This window comes from Acipenser ruthenus, chromosome 19, assembly GCF_902713425.1.
Source record: "Acipenser ruthenus chromosome 19, fAciRut3.2 maternal haplotype, whole genome shotgun sequence".
Lineage (NCBI taxonomy): Eukaryota > Metazoa > Chordata > Actinopteri > Acipenseriformes > Acipenseridae > Acipenser > Acipenser ruthenus.
The window spans coordinates 30702013-30721877 of record NC_081207.1 but is presented as its reverse complement, the minus strand read 5'-3'; the positions used below and the strand labels follow the sequence as shown (position 1 = coordinate 30721877).

Genomic DNA, 19865 nt, shown 5'->3' with positions numbered 1-19865 from the left:
ATTTTGAATTGTTGCTACTCTGTTGTTGCTCTCAAGATTCATAAAACATCACATCTAAAACACCAGTAAAGAAAATGAATTGTAGAAGGGAGCCAGTGGAGATACTGTATGGGTAAAGTGAACATGCATATGTCAGTCTTGTAGGGTTAAAGTTGTATTTAGGGTGCTGAATGATTTGTATATTTATCTTGAAAAGTTGAGTTACATTATATTCCTTTTAGGAACTCTCCAATTGAAGTCCCAGAGACGGGCAGCAGTGTGACAGGCAGACCCAGCTTAGGGAGTGCGATCATGCCCAGTAGGGTCCAGAATAGCCAGTCAAACAGCAAAGCACAAGAGTTAAAGGTTGAGACTCATAACCCCACTGTTGCAACCTAGACTGGTGAAAACAATGAAAGGTATAGACATGACATGCCGTAAGGAAAAGCAGAAAACCTCCCTGAAGACCAAGGTAGGGCAGAAGAGTGCTGTGTCAGCACACAGGACATGCAGCCTAAATATGACATAAGGCGTTGGCAGAAATAGATGTATTTAAGATTTTAATCTTTAAAGAGTGTTGTGTAACAAACTCTATTACTTTTTTTTTTTTCCTTGTGCAACCTTTTTCGTCGTTGAGTTTGATTTTTATAATCAAATCAGGTTTGGCCTATATTTTGGTGTTACAGTTCTGTATAAATATTCAGCGTAGATACTGATTTTTGCTTAAGATTTTTCCAGGAGGCTTGGACCTCATCTGGAGGATACTTTCATGTTCACAAATTCAGGTAAAATTACAATGCGTAAAAAAAAATTGAACAATGAGTGTTAAAGAGATCAGGCTGAGTTATGCCCTTAACAGTACAGCCCATGGAAAATCTTTAGCTATTTTGGTATCTGTGTTGGCTATTGCTGCAAGTCTGTGACATATAAATATGATCCGATGCAGATTTATTATAAAACAAACTATGGATGAAGTACACAGTATTGTAATATGTTAGTGTTCTGTAGCTCTTAAGACACCATAGTTTACTTCCTTATTAAGTAATTTTAAAATGATTCAGCTTTTTCTGGGGTTCATGAGAATGTTTTGACTTCAGTAGATTAGATATAATAAAGTTATTTAAGTTTGTGGTTTAGTTGGTATACAATACTAAATTATCCTATTATCAAAATATTCTGAAAGGGTAATATGTTACTAGACTGACTTCAAAGCATGACATCACAAGGACTTTAACTTTCTTCAGATCTTTCCTGCAACTTTGCAAAGTTAATATTACAGAACATTTACATGAAAACAAAAGGGGAAAGTAAGGGTTGCTATTATGGGTAAGGGCTGGAATAAAACAGTCTAAATAAATAAACCTCAAAGCTGTGCCAGGTCTTTGTATGTAGGGTATTCAACTTGCTTGAACATTTTAAACAATGTTGCCCTTGAGAGTGAATCTTTCTGGCATATTGTTTTTTTGTAGTCACTGCTCATCCATCATCTGTGTGTCAGTACTGTTTGCAGCAGAAAGGCCATGTATAAAAAGCGTCTTCAGTTCAGACCAGGGACACGCAACCTCTGCTATCCGAATAACTCCTTGTATTATCTGTTTGCTTCTTTTTTACAGTGCCTGAGCTTGCTGTTGCACAGCATTACACTGCAAAGCTTTCAGTTACAGGCCCCTCATAATGCACAGTGATTTCTATTACTAATCAGAACAGGGCCGGGTCCAGGTTGAGTCGGATTAGTGAGGCTCTGCTGTAGTTCGATCGGTTTGTGCACAACCAGCTACAGCTGACCCTTTCATATTGCAGGTACAGTTGTGAGGTGGTTTGACTACAGCTGCTGCTTATTAAAAGGCAGATCACTTCCAGCTTGCTATGGCTCCCCACTACAGTATTATAATTAGGGAGCACTTGTAACTTAGTGTTTCAGAAACTGGCAGGGAAACTATTATGTTCTGCTAACAGCAGCTCATTGCAAACCGTACATCAGTTAGTACATGTTTTAGAATAGACTGGAAACAATACCATGGTTAGCATTTACAGTAATTTCATTATAGTTATTAGGCAGCCATGGTGTTGCCTAGGTGACTGTGTGATGAATAAAAACAGTATGTCTGTAAGAGAAAATATCTTTTCCATGAGCAGCAGTGTGTACATAGAGAAAAAAAAGGCATCAAAGGCAATGGTTTTGGCAGCCTTAAAGAAAAGTGTAAAACACAAATGTATTAAGCATTAGTAATGTGTAATTTACTGAATTGATATTCAAGTGTAATGCAGGTGATTGATTGATTGCATATGATTATGTATATATATTTTTTTGTTCTTTGCTATTAGTTAACATTTCAGATTGGCACAGACTTAAGCTATCTCTCCACAGGGCAGGTGTAACGTGCACAGAATAGAACCAGGCATTCTCATATATATATATATATATATATATATATATATATATATATATATATATATATACACACATAATAGATATATAAAGATATAGATATATGTATGTACTGTAAGCCTAGGTTTCTTCTTTTGACAGTCATTAGCCAGAATGAAACCCGTGGGGGGAATACTGTAATTTCAAAAGTTTACAAACATAGTTTTACATGCAAGAATGAAATGCATTGCAAGAGTGACTATTGATATTGTGCGCTGGCTGGAGAAGCTGTGCCGTGCGTCTTAAGATGAGCTGTAGAACTGAAAAGATGCAGTCACAATCCATTGAGTCCTTCTGTTGTAGGAGTAATACTAAATACCCTGCATATGAATGGTAAGGGGAACGCAGCCAATACAAATTTAAACAGCATATAAAACACTGGCTGCACTGTTGCAACAGTGGAAGGTTTAACTGTCTTGTTTTAATTGGCTTTTGCATGGGTTTGCATCGCAAACCACAGAAATGTTTAAGAAGTCTGCAGAGTGTAATAACCAGGAAGATATATTGCAAGTCTACAAAGCACTGTATAGCAATGGCCATGTGCACTCCATCACTTTACAATCTTTAGTAGTCCTAATCGAGTGTTTTTTTCAGAATACTGCACTATACTACAGCAAGATACCTGGGCTTTTTTGAGCTTCAGTAGACTCTGATTTAGAAGATACAATCTAAGATCATATTACCTCTTTGCAAAGACAGGCAGTGCTGAGCAGTTATCAAGGGCAAGGGAGGACCCATCAAGAGTTCTTGAAGCAATTTGAAGCACAGAGTTGTGTTTAAAACACTGGACTTGCCCATCTTAATAGTGGTCTGTGTGAAACAATGTTGGACGTTCTGTACTGAATTGTATTTAAGGGCTGTTCAACCAGGCTTTAATAGTAAAACAAAAAACAGTAATGCAGCAAAATACTTAGCCTCCACTTTACAGTGCATGCATACCTGTACTGTTTATCAGCATCACACATGATTAAGTGCTGTTCAATTACAATTCAACTCACAAGCCTCAAAATGTCTGAACTTATGTCTGATTTTGTAACCTTTTATTATGTGTGTTTTTGACATTTTTTAATATTAGGGCTTTGAGAATCAAGCACTTTGTTTTAAATTTCCCTTGCTTCTGCTTATTTTTTATCGCTGTATAGCTACAGAGAACAGCTGTTAAGGTCTATTGGGCATTTTGGCTGTTACTATGGTACTGCTTAATCCAGTGCTGATAAGCTCAAAGTTTGTCTGCAAGGAAGCGTTATGCCTTTCAGTGGCGTGGCTCCTTGTAGTGGTGTAGGGACAAACCTAAACACCAAATCCTATGAACAGTGAATGAGGCATCAGTGCTTCTGTACGAAAACACGTACAGTCTCTTACCAGGGACGCAGGCCTTTGTTGCGACTTTCATTCAGTTGTGTGCACAACCTACTAGTTGTGCTTTCAGTAATCAGAAGTTACTGTGGATAATAATAAGCAGCAGCAGTGGATGGTACTTACTGTAAGATACAAAATAAAGATAAGTGAAAATAAACATAGTTGAGTTTTTATAGGTTACAGGTGCCTATTCAAACCGCTCCAACACTGTTCTGTTAACTGTTGAAGTTCTTGTGCTTGACCATATATTTCTGTAAATGTGTCTTTTGTCTGTTTCTAAATCAATAGTAATAAGCTACTTTTATCCATAACTTTAAACACTCACAAATCATGGAACTTCTTTAATTAACTCAAACTTGATGATAACTTCAGACTTTCAACTATATTACTTAGTCGAACGTAGATATGTTGCATCTTCTTTGGTTTCAGATCCATATCCTAAGAGCATAATTCTTGGATCCAGTCCAATCTCACCTGAGTGAATGCCATGGATCAGGCACAAGAAGTTTCTTTAACGATGTGTTTGCTGTTCCCTGGTGCCAGCATATCGAAGCGCTATGGAAACGGGACCCTGAGGAAGTCCAGCAGCAGTAAAGCAGGAGAGGAACCCCGTCCCACCATCTCCAGCGAGCAGCAGCAGCAGCAGCAGCCAGCCCGCAGGACAAGCACGCAGGTCAGCAGCACGCTCACAGATCCTTCCTGCTTCTGGCTCGCTGGTCTGAGGCTTATTGCATGGATTAACCCAGAATGTTTTAATGCTATTACCAATGTCTGAGACAACAGAGTCTGCAGTCTTCATTCTCCTTGTCTAACAAAGATCTTTAAACAAGCCTTTTTATACCTGACCCGTGCTTATATCATTCTTCAACAATGATCTATATTACTACAGGTGATTACAATACACAGGAAGAGTATAAGACACTGACAACCTCCATATATCCTACCAAAATAAGGAATGTGTCCTCATCAGTAACTTTCCACAAGCTTACTTTGACTTTGAATTGAAGTATATACACAGACAAAGCCGGGCAGCATATAAAATAGAAACACACTCTGCAGCACTGGTGTATGAGTGCAATTTCTCACAGAGCGGCAGATGACATGGTTTATCTTTTTGTTATTATTTAAATGTCATGTTCAAATTTCTGTGTATCAAAGTTTAAAGGTTTGCAAAATAAAAAAATTGAAACTCCAATCGATAAAAAAAGATTTGCAGTGAGATAAAACAACTTCACAAAAAAAATTAATAAAAATACTGGTTGTAATGATATTGAAAGTGATTAATAGACAGATCCCTTACAGTCTATGAAATGGGATACATTCTGATTTTGGGGTTTAACTGATAAAACACTGGAAGAAATGGTTACTCAAGTCACTTTGACTTCACCCCTTTCCCTTTTTAAAAAAAAAAAAAAAACTACTACTACAACAAATAAATATATATATATATACTCCCTGTGCTGCTGAGCAGTGTCCCTCCTTCCTGACTTGTATCTATCATTGATTCGTTCTTAATATTTTAAACCCACCAACTACTGAGTGACAGCAAATTCTTATATTTCTGTTGGAGACGCTACTTGTGAGATTTAAAACAAGATTACAATTAAGAATGGAGACTTGTTCGTGGGATTTAAGAAACGGAGGATTTAAAACAGAATTGCAAATTGTGGCGAAATGTAAAAAAATGCCTACACCCAAAAACCCAAGAAGGATTTTGTTGTGGAAGACAGCAAAGGAAAGAAGGTGCAACTTGAGTGCAAGTACTGTCGAGTTACTACTACACATTTTGACAGAACAAAAACACCCAAGCATTTTGGAAAGTAACCGAAAACACTACTTTCATACAATATATAAAAAAGTGAAAAAATGATTTACATAAAACTCAAATTGCTAAAAATAAGCACAGAAAAATTAAATTAATAAAAACCAAAAAACAGAAGCCTAAATTATAATTGCAATATGATTTAAGAGTGTAACATACATTTTTTAAATGACAAAACAAAGGGCTTGTACAGTACACTGCTGAACCGGTAACGTGTTTTGCAAAAAGCTCAATAATTGAAACCTGGATCGCTAAATAAATGAATTCTGACGTTCAGTTCCTCTTTCAATTTCCTTTTTGCAGAAGAATAAAAAGAAGAAAGTGCCAGCAGAAATTATCAATGACAGGTCGCTGGAAAACAATTCAAACAAACTCCCAGGAGTGTCTCCTTCCGATCCAGGTAAGAGAGTGGGGCTGACTGCCGGTGTAGGGCAAGGAATTCCATTGATGGAACATGCTGCCTGCAGAATTAGTTACAGAACACCACTAGGTTCTAGAATGTGCAAACAAAGTGTTCACTTGTATGTCAGTAACCAGTACTGAGCCTCCAAACTTGAGTGCCACAAACCCAGGTATTAGGATATCTTTCAACACGCTTGCTAAGCTCAGCAGATGGTTTCTGCTGACAACTGGGGTACATTAGGCTCTGGCAAGCATCACAGCGCCCCCTCAAAGGTGCAATAAGCCAGCCCCAGTATCCCTACTGTTTCTTACCATGTTTTTTAGGATTACAATGAAAGCCCCAGGGTAGTAAACAGGCAGAAAAAGACTAGAAATATGGTAACTGCAGAATGGTTTTCATTTGCAGGATCGTGTTCACATTAGCTGGTAGTGTGCAGGTGTTATGTTTCACATAAGACCTAATACAATCGTACGCAATTTAACAGAACATTACTTGCAGTGTTCTCTGCCCTTCACCCCCATGTGGCCACTGTTCTATCAAAATGTGCAGCTTCTGACAGTAGCACACAAGTAAACCCTTGCTACTACATCACACACATTTCTTTCTATATATCTATGTGTGGAGGGACCCATGTTAAATCAGTTGTATATAAACACCACCAGTCTCTAAACATACAGTTCTTTGAGCAGTTGTTTACAGGCAGGTTTGACTGTATTAAAAACACTGAAGAAGGCAGTAGCCGAAACTTTTGACTATCTCTTTAGTTTTACCTTGGAATTCCAATTGATCATTGAAGTTCTGGATGATTGTCTGTACGTGAATCCCTCTGTGTCGATGAAAGACTTGTTCTCTTGAACCCTGCCCCATTCTTCTTCCCCTCCCCTCCAGGACCCCCGTTTGGTGCTCTTACCGTTGCTGCCTCCCAGAGTCTCATGCTCCCCATCCCAGTCTTTCCTCAAAGAGCCTCTCTACCTCCCCTGGTAGCCAGCGCCGCCCCAGTCCAGGCCGCGGGGCCCCCTGCTGACTACCACTCTGATTCCGCAGAGTCCATGGACGAGATTCCCATCGCACAGACCCGCCTCGGCAGCGCTGCTGTGGGAGGATACACCAGCAACTCCCGACAGAATCTCCTCTCCAAACCTCGCCTCCCCCCACAGGACCACTGGCCCCTGCAGACTCTACCCTCCCCACAGCCCAGAACCATGAGGAGGAGCTTGAAGAGGCCCCTGAGCACAGAGCAGAAATTCAAGCTGCTCCCTCAGCCCCCCACCGTGTACGTGAGTAAGAGCAGCGGGGATTGCAGGGTCCCCCAGCTCCGGGGTAACCCCACCGCAGTGGAAGAGGGCTCCTCTGGACACAGTAAATGGAAAAGGACCAGTAAGAAAAGCCACGAGTACGACAGCAGCAGAGACACAAGGACAGGTACAATGCTAGCGTGAACAGAACCCAGTGATGGGGGAGGTTACTTTCAAAAAGTAATCAGCTACCAGTTACAGTAATCAGATTACAGTAATGCGTAACTCCCCATCACTCGCAGCAGCAACACTACAGATCTACAGATAAATAGTAAAGCTGTGTTTTTAAATAAATTACAAAAAGATTTTTTTTTTAAAATTTTTAAAGAAAAAGAAAAATACAAAAATGATAAATCAAATGTTGAAATTGTGAGAGAATTGTTTTGTGCCGTAATTGTATCCCTTTCCCCGTAGTAATGGTTAATATTGCTTAGGTTATAAAATTATTTCAAATGATTTCAACTAATATTATCTGTTACTGGGGCGAGATACCGAGATAGTGTGTTTCTTGATATACTCTGTTCAGTGCCAAAGGCTAAACCTTGATGGGAAGGAAGTACCATATACAGCACCAGTCAGTGGTCAAGCCAACTGAAACCCCCTTTTCTTTCCTATTGGTTTGATTCCTTAGTGTTGTGTGGTATTTGAAATAGTGACCTCTGTACCTATATAGAAGAACCACCTGTCTATAGTGACCCCACCCTCACACATCTCGATAGGAAGACCACTTTTATATAGTATGTGTACAGTAGCTATAACTCTACCTCTATCTGTGAGTGCACAGGTGTTTCTAAGTCTGGTTTCTGCCATATTGACAGAAATTCCCTATCATTAATAACTTTCGATTCCTGGCTGTGGTAGGGAACGCACCAGCCTAGCACACCAGCTTGTAACTCCTTCAGTTCTTACAATCAGTTTAACATCTTAGTGCAATATTTTTAAAATGTGATATCCCTTTTAATTTAAATGAACCGATTTTATTATTTGAAATGTGTTTGTTCACAGAGAGTTTATTTTTAACCTTTTCTTTTCTTTTTTTTTTTTTTTTTTTTTAAATCTAGCCATTGGTTGAAATAACAACAACTTTATGATATCCATCCAAATAGGTTTATAAGCCTATTCCAAGACCTTTCATCCTTACATTACAAAGTCTTTTATCTATATTGTTTGTTTGTCACAAAAAGAAAACACTAAGCTAGGGCAAATAATTTGAGAGGAATAAAACAGCAAAGATATAAAACTATCGGAAAACAATCAGGCGTGCAGAAATGAGACACGCAAATTATTATCCTGAGTAGTTTTGTGCTTGTATTTTCCTGTTAACAAATATTTTATTTTCCTCTAAATGCCTCAACATTTACTTAACATCATATCCAGTGTTGATTCTAATGGTCTTCATTATACACTATAAAAATATCCTGTAGACAAATGTATTTTAACCTAGTGTTTTAAAATTGACAGGATGTTTTCTACAGTATTTGTAGTCTTTTTGTCGTCTGACTCCGCGCACTGTAAAAACCTCTTTTAAAGTGTCTTTATCTAGCTTTCTACCAGATCCAAGTTGTTTAGGTTTGAAACAACGCAGTTACACGTATTCTAAGAGTTGTATTGTCTTTAACATGGATGGGTATAGATGTGGAACTGTGATTCATCTTTGTCTTAATATGCAATTAGTGATTTTTTTAGGGGATTTGTGTATTTTGAGGTTCTTCTTTTTAAAAGGATGCTTCAACATAAATGTGGTGGAGAATTTGATGGGGAATGCTTGGACAATAATCAAACAAACCCCAGATTCTGCTGGGTTTAGGCAGGCACTACACAGTGCAGTGGTGGGGGGGTTTCCAGCATTATATTTTAAACAATGGTAAATGAATCCCCCTTTGGTTTACAGATTTATTTATAAGCATCTATAAACCTCTTATTAAAGGTATCGTTTTATTACAATTCACATTTTAATTGTAAAGTAATGCAGTTTATTGCCTTTGTTTCATGTTTTTATAAACTTCAATTATTGCTCATCACATCCCTTTTGTAACTCATTTATAGATGTTTCTAACTGTTCATAACAGATCTGTGAACTAAAGTGTTAATGGGAATAGTTTTGTATTGTTACTGTGATGAGTGAAACATCAAGACATGTCAGCTGTAATCCCCACACATACAAACCCCACATATTCCCTCAGGATTTTCAGGAAGCATTTCTTAAATTCTGCGCTTAGTTATGCCACAGGACACCTGGTGGGTGGGAGTGTGTGATCCAGATTTTGGCACATTAGTGACATATGTTCCATGCATCACTTGGATCAAATGCTTAGCTAGGAGTGTGTTATTAACATGAGGGTTTAGGGTTGAACCCCCTCCCTCCCTTTCATCTGTTTCTGTGTGACACAAAACATGCGTGCTTTACTTATTCTAAAAGCTGCAGTAGTAGTATTTTGCATTAGCTCCCCAAATATTTTTACATATAAGTTTTAGTTTTTTATCTCGCGGATCTTAAACTTAAATCAGGGTGAGAACTATTCTCTAAAGATGAAATGTTCATGCCATCTTTGAAATAGATGAATAAACTCAAAACACAATAGAACAGCCGTATTTATTTCAACAGTTTTACCAAATAAGTCCAAATGCATTAAATAAATTATTACTGTATGTTGTATTTTCTGTTTGCTCTGAAATGAGAGTCTTCAAATACACACATCCCAGTATCCATAAAATAGCTATACTGTGTGTCAAGTAAATCTGCTCTTTTATCAGTTAAAGACTAAGGAAAGATACCTACACTATATTTGCACTATAAAATGTTTGTGTATTTGAAATGTAATCTTCACGAATCTGCTAATAAAGGTGTTCTGTTCGTTTATAATCCCTCATGAAGATTTCTGATTTTATTTTCATGGATTGACATGTGAATGCATTGTATTTGTTTTTCGATAGACGCTCAGACTAACCGCACTGATCACATTTTGCCATTCCCATTGGACCAGCTGCCCTGTAAAAATGTGTCCACTTTTGGGTATAAATATGACTGTTGCTGGGTAAGGCTTTGCTCTGCTGCTTCTCTGAACTCCACACGTACCTACATTTGTAACTGCCTGCATTTTTATTAGAACCACTCATTTCCTACAATCGGGCACCTGGGGTTCTGGGGGTGAGGCTAACCCCTTTCTGAGGTCCTGGCTTCTGGAGGATAGTCTACTCATTTTGCAGAACCGGTAAATAAAATGGATATAAAGTTTTATTTGTGGCTGGTTGTTTTGACTGACTGCATAAACCAGTTTTCCAAGCTGTCACGTTGTCGGTGTGTTTTTAAACTTGCGTTGCCTGTCTACCCTGTTAATTGATTAAGTAATGAACACAATACCGTTTTCTTTTAGCTTAAAACAGCTAAACCCAGATGAGGTCACTGACAAAATTGTAAGGACAAACATGTGTGGATGTCTTTTGTTTTCTGCAAAAAAATTGTACAAAAAATACCAGTGGTAGAATTAATAGACAGCTGTTGGCTGCTTCTGAATACAGAGACTGACATGTGTATAGGATGGCTTGCATTTCTTCTCGGTTGCCCTTGAATATTCTGAAGTGACTGCATGGATCACTGTATTACTTCCGGCACTGTTGGGACATGTCCTTCAATGACATTACAGCAGCACGGTGGCTATATCGGTGTTATAATTTTGATTGGATATTGGCTTGTCTTCTCACTTGAGCTCTCTGCATCGTGGCACTCAAGGAGTTACTTCAAGCTGATCTCAGCTGCTTCCTTGGTGACCACTTTTGTTTTCACAACCAGCAGAAACATGAAGTGCTGGTATTGTTTTGAGTCTGGCTGGTTTGGCATGGCTCTTGCCACTATGAAAAAGTAATAAATGTGAGTAGCTGATAGCAGATGAGACCTGCAGATTAGATTTGGCACGAGGCATGCTGCCATTGAAGAGTTTCAGCGTCCTGGGTTTTCATGTCTTTGAGCAGATTTTGTTTAAAAAGCTGGTATAATTTATAGGAGCAATTGATATTGTACACAACAAATGTATCACACTGAAGCCCATAGCATTGTGAGCCTGTTCTCTACTAATAAGCTTCCCCCAAGCAATTGAATGCATCAGCCCAGTATTGTGGTTATATACCTAAAGCTACACATTAAGAGGAATTCAGGCCTGGATTAAACCAACATAATTGCACTGCAATAGCAATGAACAAGTACTGCTGTGGCAGAGTCCTACACTTGGATTTAACAGTTTGTTTACTCATGTACAGTCATTACTCATGTACAGTCTGTATTTATGTCATGAACTTTTAAATGGAACACCTAGCAGCAATACTCTTGTGCAGAGCATCTTCACTGGAAGGCTCATATTGAGCAGGCTGTCCTATTTGAGATTATTGGTCTTGATTACTTGATTGTGGTTCTGTAGAAAACTCTGTGTGTGTGTATAATATGTGTGTGTGTGTGTGTGTGTGTGTGTGTGTGTGTATATATATATATATATATATATAAAAATAAATAAATTATATACATACATGACATCAGTTAAAAGATGCAATGCCTTTTAAATGCTGCACAAAAGGAATTGCACAAACTGTTTTATTATGTTAATCTTACAATACAATTGTGACAATTGTAAGTCGCCCTGGATAAGGGCGTCTGCTAAAAAATAAATAATAATAATAATATTGCACTGTTTTGAACACACTGCTGCATTGAAAGTATTGTGTTAAAGGAGTGCTTCAGCGATCTATTTTTAATTTGTATACACTTGATTTATTACCACTTTTGCTCCTCTCTTCACTCCTCACCCAGTCATCGTCTAGCTCAAGTTACCATTTCTGTTTTGATTTTATTAAACGGTGAAGCAGAGGGAGGATGTTAGTCTCTTATTCTTGCAGAATGCAGCTCTGATTGCTCTTTAGACAGTATTATATTCCACTAAACCAAACGGTACTCACAGTAATTGCTCAGATTGTTTGTTGCACTCCTATTCGCCACTGGAGGGTGATTTGTAAATATTTTCCACTTCTATTGCAACATGCAATCTGTTTCTTTGTTTGGGGGGGGGGGGGGGGTTGTTATCTTTTGGGAATTTTATTGAATAGAATGGGAATAAGGTTGGTCAAAATACAGCTCAAGTTTTACAGAATGTCTGTCTGCAGGATTAGATGAATAGTGCCGTAGAATATATAGGAGGAAAAATGCGTGTCTTACGTGCTGCTGTATTTTTTAAATTTTTTTTATTGAATCTACAAACTGCTGCTTTTAAAAAGAAGGAATATTTAGTCATTGTGAAGTTTTGTCTGTCTCACTTGTGGGACTTTTAAGCCATTTTTAAGGTGATTCAGAAAAGTGGCTGTATTAGGGGAGACCAGCCACTGTACCTACAGTCTGGGTGGCTGCACACGTGTGGGGCTCAGGGTTGTTTTCACTCCTGATGAACGCTCCTGACAAACTAATCCCCAGCTGTTGATTGAATAAGTAGATGTCTCTGCAGGGACCTCTGCCATAATGCAAGATATTCTTATCATCTTACTTCCATTACCAAACTGTCTCCACAAGGATATGACTGTGAATGCAAAAAAAAACAAAAACATGCTGGTTCCAACAAAATGTCACCTATCAAGCACCGCTGAGGCAGCTCATTGGCAGCAAACCACCCCTAGGAGTTACAGAATCACAATGATTTTACAAGCAGATATTTAGTGGTCTAGCCACATCAAATAGGAAGAAGCCAGCAGCCAGGGGAAGCTTGTCAATGCTTGCACGGGTCATATGTGATGTGAGGCTTCAATTGTGCAGTATGTCTGCCGATTGAACACAAACGTTGAGTAATGTTGAATTTGGATATATAGGATTTTGTGGTGGCCATGCCCAAGCTTGCACAAATATTATAACCTCCTGCTTGCTCAGGACGACGCACCGTATCTAAATAAAACAGCTGTTCATTTTTTAATATGCTACAGTCCAGTAGTTGCAAAAAAACATATGCTTCTAATTTCACCTGTAACTAAGTAGGTAGTTATTCTTTGAAACAATGTAAGGCATTTCTTTAGTTCAACAAAATAAAAGGCGTTTCAAATGCAGAGCTCCTGTTCAGATTGGTGACCCTGTGCTGCAATAAAATAGCTCCCAGTTAGAAAACATTGTGTAACATTCACAGCATAATACCCCAGAAAAAATAAGAATCTGCCAAGTGTTTAAGGTCATTCATTCTGAATAAAAAAAAAAAAACGGTATTCTTATCAGGTTGTAGCTCTTTAACATGTGTCTTCCTAGGACTGGAACAGAGTGGAAACCCCTTTAACAATCCATTGTCCCGTGTACGATGGCATGGCATTCCACTCCAGCCATTCCGCAAGCGCTTTGAGAACCTCAGTATAATATGCACTTCATATTGGCTTCACAACTGTTATCAATAAATCAAGCTCAGACTTGTGTGGAGGAGAAGCAACTTGCGTGTGTTTTACAGTTTCTAAGAGCAGCATTCTGTGCATACCCTGCGGCTGCAGGCCTGTGAACACACAGGGGTTAACCCTCAGTGCTGAACCCCTGGACGATGTGTAGGAAGCCAGTCTGAAACATGAACTGGTGATGGTAACCTGGGGCACCAGGAGGAACTGGACACGCTGACACGCTGACAGGGGTATCCGAGTCTCCCAGGGGGGTTGGGTGACCAGCCCCTGGCTTCAGAGGCCACCATGGATTCAGATCTATGGTTAAGTTTGACGCTGCCTAGAAATGGATGGAAAAATTAGTACTCCAAAGCAGGATAGGTTGCACCTGGCTAAACTGGCCATGAATTTCATATAACCATAACCTCTTAAATTGTTAGAAAAACATAGTAATATATATTTAACAGTAATAACATTGTCCAGCCTTGCAAGTCACTCTTGCATTACACTGTACAATTTGTGCTACAGTAAAAAAAAAAAAAAAAAATGCTACCATTCCAAAATAAAAGATCATTTGGAAAATCTAACGACATACAGTGCTGTAATTAGAAGGAAAATGCCCAAGAATGAAGAAAAAACCCAAAGAATTGAGCCAGGGCAGCAACTCGCAACAGAGGAGGGACCTGAGTCTATACAGAAACTGCACCAGCTTAGACAAGTCTGTAATCCAGGCATAACGAAGAAGCACAAACCAGAGGACAGAGTCTGAGAGGCGAGAGCAATGGAAGACTCCTATTTGGTACTGTATGCAATGAACAGTCAGCCCCTTGGCATGCAGTGCTGTATGTCCTTCACAGAAGGGTAGTGTGTTGTGTTTGTGGCTACATGCCTCCTGGTGTGCAGTATTAGGATGGTACTGTAGGTATGAAATCTAAACCATAGCCTGTGCAATACTGTACATTTTATATTTTACATCTTTTTATTATTGTATTCTTTTGTAAAGTTAATCTAGAATTTTACAGATAACTAAGTGATAAATTAAGAATTTGCGTGCATATATACATATGGCTAATTGTAGAATGAGACGGGCAGTGACAGTGAGAAACGAAGAAAAGATTATAGAGGAAGAGGTGCAGAAAATGGCACCAGTCAACTCCATGCAGTCCTACAGACGTTTTCACGAGCTGAATTAACAGAATACTGTAAATATACTATTGATAGAACACAGATACAGCTGGGTGCAGTTTAGAAGGGTCATTCAATCAGTGTGTGAGCGTGTATCAAAGCAAGTAGCTGATACTATATCACATTAGCTGTTTAAAATCCAGGTTTTCTTTTCTTCCTCTCCCCTCCTATACTTTACATGCTTTGATGGGGAGTTGCCTGATTCAGCATTAACACAGATTCACTATTTTGACTACAGTATGGTGACCCTTGGTGTAAATACTCCCATTACATGCACGGCCATTAATGACTTTCTAACTCCCCTCTATAGATTGATTCTCATACTTTGTTATTTTACCAAAGAGGCTGCTGCTGCTGAACTAATAAATGACCTTGGTCACTCCGTTCTAGTGAAACATTTTTCTAGCACTCCCTTGATGTTAAACAGGATGTCTCTATGGATACAGGAATAAACAGAAGATAACAGCCCTGCAGCCTTTAAAGCAGCATTTCAGTATAGAGGGAGGCAGGCAGGCGCTGCAGGACCAGGAAGGCTTGAGCACAGAAGCTGAAGGACTTACAGAGGTAAGTGAAGCTGCTTCATTCAAACTTGCACTGTCCCCTTTCTCAACTTTTAGCTTATTTTGCTCCATAAACTTTTATTATATACACTGTGCGTGTGTGTGTGTGTGTGTGTGTGTGTGTCTATATCTATATATATATATATATATATATATATATATATATATATATACACACAGTGACTTTTTTTCTAAGCATGCAAAAAAAGTGATTTGTTTTATATTATACTAAAATACTTTAGAAAAATGTAAACATTTATTTATATACAGTATATGAGTGAGTGAATTTAAAATAGGAGCTAGCTTTTCTTAACCATGCAAACAAGTTTAAAAAATGTGCAAAAACAAATATTGTTCTTATACTATAGTAACAAAAATATCAGATTAGAAAAATATAAGCATTTATAGGTGCAATATATATATATATATATATATATATATATATATATATATATGTATGTGTATTAACATAAATTCTATGATGTTGTCCAGTGGTTATAGTCCAAGGCTTTAACCACTGGACCACAGAAGGTCACCGATTCAAATCCTACCTCTGCCACTGACTGACTCACTTTGTGACCCTGAGCAAGTCACTGAACCTCCTTGTGCTCCATCCTGCGGATGAGATGTTAAATCAATGTCCTATTTTAAGTGACTGCATGTAATGCACAGTTCACAGCCTGCCTCTGTAAAGCGCTTTGTGATGGTGGACCACTATGAAAGGTGCTATATAAAAATAAATATTAATAATAATAATAATAATAATAATAATAAATTTATATAATAATAATTGTCCCATGTTTTTTTTGGTTTTCAAGTTCCGTGAATTTTTTTTTTTTTTTTTAATTTATTAAAATGTGAATATGTATGTGTTGGCTATTGTGGAAAAGCGAATATTGACATTTCAGTTTGTCTTTGTAGTTTAAAATATAAATTACAATTTGAATTATGTTTGATCCAATAATGCAGAAAGTACTAGGTAACTGCATTTCAGTAATTCATTTTGAAAAAAAAATTTGGAGTGCATGTAGTACTAAAATACATTTCGAAATTCACACCAAAATAAGCATGGAATATTTCAAAGCATTTTTTTTTTAACCAGCAGAAACAAAACACTCCATTATACTTCCATTTGAATGTTTCAAGGTTTCATTTTTCAGCATGATACAGAATATACAATCTTTTTAAGGTATATACGAAAGTTTGCATTGACAGCTTCATGTTTTTATTTTGAAAAACCTACGAGGGAGAACTCTATCTTTTTAATAGCAAAAGAAGTGTAATTATTATAAAAAAAAAGGCATCATCAAAATAGATGACTTTACTGATGTTAAATGGAAATAAATGTCCTGATTTTAGCCAAACTGCTGTGTTGCATCAAACTGAAAAAAGGTGTGAACAAATGCACTGCTCTGTGTCTGAGTTTCACTAACTAGAAAGATGAAATAAACCTAGAAAGATTTAACTAGGATGAAAGAGCAGTGCAAAGGTAAAAGGGAAACTACAAGAAATGTCAGCAGGGATACAAAGGATTCTTTTTATTTGAAAGCAGTGAATTTAAATGGAGTTCAACATTACTGTAACTTGGCTGGTACAGACCTTTCTCGTACTGTTTGCAGTAAATGTCTTAAACCATTGCACTGCTGATTTTTTCTGGAATTTTTTTAACATTATTTTATTTAGAAGTAAGCTGACATTAAACAGACTTGTCATCAAATAATTTTACTAGATTTTGTACACATTAATTATGGGTGATAATAACAATTTTAGTGCAAAAGTGCACATACCTGTGAATTGCAACTAGTTGGTTTAATTCTTTCAAATGAAATTAAACGTTGTGAACTTTCATAACATTCATCATTGCAACAAATAAATGCAGTAACTGTTAAGGAATTTCCTGCCTTGCATAATTACACAAGTCCTTTACTGTTACTTGTTTGTTTTGATGCGATGTTGCTATGACACTAATTCGATAACCCTTCGCTCCTTTCCTGAACCAACAAAATACAGTGTAGAAAAATCTCAAATATACAGTGTAGTGTAGAAAAATCTTAAATACAGTGTAGAAAGAATCTTAAAAATACAGTGTAGAAAAATCTCAAATGCAGTATAGAAAAATCTTAAATACAGTGTGTTTTGGTTTTTTTTATTGAAGTTTTATTCTGCAATAAACAGTCTGAGTTTAGCATTTGGTGAACACAATTAGCTGTAAACATATCTTCCGATCTAAACAACACTAATATTATTATGATTATTAATGCTTGAATGGAGAGCTACACGAGCATCAATTAAAAGTATAAAAAAAGAAACTCCTAAAAAGTTGCATGAACTGTCAAAGCTCTGTTGCATTTCTGCGGGTGTGAGAAACTTTTCCACATGGGTCCCTTCTTGCAGCAATGCTGACCAGTCCCCATTAGTTATGACCACCCCACACAGTGGTGTCGACTGTAAGGGATCACAACTCGACTCAAATTCACCTTTTTCACACAGTGATCCCCTGCGGCCAAGCTTAGGAAATGGGGGGAAGCTGATCCTAGCTTTGCAACATAGACATCAGTTTAACCTAGATGCTATAGTCATAACAAAATGCAAGTGTGTGTGTGAATCTTCTCTATTTAGGAATCAATAGAGACACACCTCCCAATCTCTTCTGACTGGGGAAAAGGAGAATGTTGGTTTTGGTGCATGTGTTACATCTACTGTGTGGGCTAAAGTGCAGTTAAGCAAGTCCCAACAGTTAGAGAAGTCAAAATAACACAGAAGACGTTATTTGTAAAGCAATAGCTGTTTTTGTTACACTGTTACTTCATCTTCAAAACACTAATAAGCAATGTAAGCTGTTGAATCTAATTGCTGATTTAATTATATTCTGGGCTGAAAAGTCTTAGGATTGCGATAATGGATCCCCTTCTGAAATGCTACTGTAGACTTCTCTTAGACTGCAAGGTTTTTATTTGTATTATGTATTCTCTTGTAATGTACAGCTGGCAATGCCAAGGAGTGGAAAGCCGTGAGAATCCCTGGGAAATAGGGAATTCATAGTCTTAAAAATAGAATCATGACTGATGCATGGCAAACAAAAAGTTCTTGTTCTGCCTTTTTCTGTTGAACCTGAAGCAAGAGATCCAGCCCATTCAACCCTGTTAACAAACAGAGGTGGGATTCCACTGGCAGTCCAGACAACACATTTAGACAAGCGCATTTTAAAATGGTATGGGGAGCTGAATGTCATTTCATTACTGCTCTTGTCCATAATATTCTTGTTCACACTGACAAAATCGTGTTCAACTGCTTTCCATGCCAAGTCTGAACACTGAAGAGATCTGTATTCCCTGCCAGCTTCAAGCTTTGCTCACAGTGATCCCTGTCTAATGAGATGACACTTTGAACCATCACCCATTCTATTTGAAATGAAGAACAGAAATCCCATTCTATTTGAAATGAAGAACAGAAATCCCATTCATCCCAATCAAGTACTCTTTCATGGGTTCTAACAGGATCTACGGTATGGAACTTCATTAATACTGTAGTAATGGAGAAAACAAACAGCTATGAATGTAACATCTACATGCTGTCGAATTATATTGATCTTTCATTTGTTTGTAGTCCAGTGTCCCCAGTTGATATGGTTTCACTTTCTCTGCTGCAATCCCAGGTCCCCTGTGGTACAGCAGTATCAGCATCCTTAGGTCAATGCTATTCAGTAACACGATTCACCTTCAAAATGATCTGCCATCAGTGGTCTTGTTCATTTATCACCCTAATTGTGTTAGCTGATAAAAATCAGCCCTATGCCTTATATAGCTTACAGTACAGAGGCCATTGATTTCCCAACCCCTCCAATACTAAGGAACTGCACAGGGTCAGGAACTATTTATTATTCTAATGTGATTCAGTAATAATGCCTATGCATTTCAGCAACTTGGAAGAGGGGATTTCAGACACCTGGCATCCTGCCCAAAGTTTTTTTTTTTTTTTCTAATTGTGCATTATTGTGGTTAAAGGCAATCCTGATAATCTGTGGTGGAAAACATTACAAATAGTGACATGCAATGGCAACATGGTCCCAAGGGACTGAAAGCAAGCAGTGCAGATGCACACAGACCTGGGAGACTGGAGAACCGTTGCAGTAGGCAACAACAAACAGTCTATAGCAACAGATTGAGCAGAGGGCTCGGTATGTTCATGCCTGCAAAGGGAAGGGTGCGTCTTGTCAGTAGAACAGTTCCGGAGTTCTATAAGGGATTGGAACCACTCGTAGAAACCACTATTTGAGCTTCTTCAGTGTTGCTTCCAAAAGGAAACAACTGAGACATGTTTCAGTTGCGTCAATAAAGCTGCAGTTGTTTTTCAGTTTAGTGTTTTTTCCCACACTGCACCTGTTGCTGCCAGTATTTGTTTCCCACATGTTTGGACTAAATGCCAAATCCTTTTACTTCCAGCAGTGTTAAAG

General features: G+C 37.9%; 1 protein-coding gene across 5 annotated transcripts in view; it reads left to right on the top strand.

Moving 5' to 3' along the window:
* Nucleotides 1-15392, top strand: part of LOC117424703 (palmitoyltransferase ZDHHC1-like) — a 28286-nt gene extending 12894 nt beyond the window's left edge. For 4 of the 5 annotated variants that reach the window (XM_058992850.1, XM_058992851.1, XM_058992852.1 and 1 more), the window contains exons 10-12: nucleotides 4310-4439; nucleotides 5892-5988; nucleotides 6880-8342. In XM_058992850.1, coding sequence (XP_058848833.1) covers nucleotides 4310-4439; nucleotides 5892-5988; nucleotides 6880-7430 — 778 coding nt within the window. In that variant the 3' untranslated portion in view covers nucleotides 7431-8342. Of the gene's footprint in view, nucleotides 1-4309; nucleotides 4440-5891; nucleotides 5989-6879; nucleotides 8343-15298 lie in introns of those variants that run through there. The other variant, XM_058992848.1, reaches the window with a different exon arrangement.
* The last annotated feature ends 4473 nt before the right edge of the window (nucleotides 15393-19865 follow it).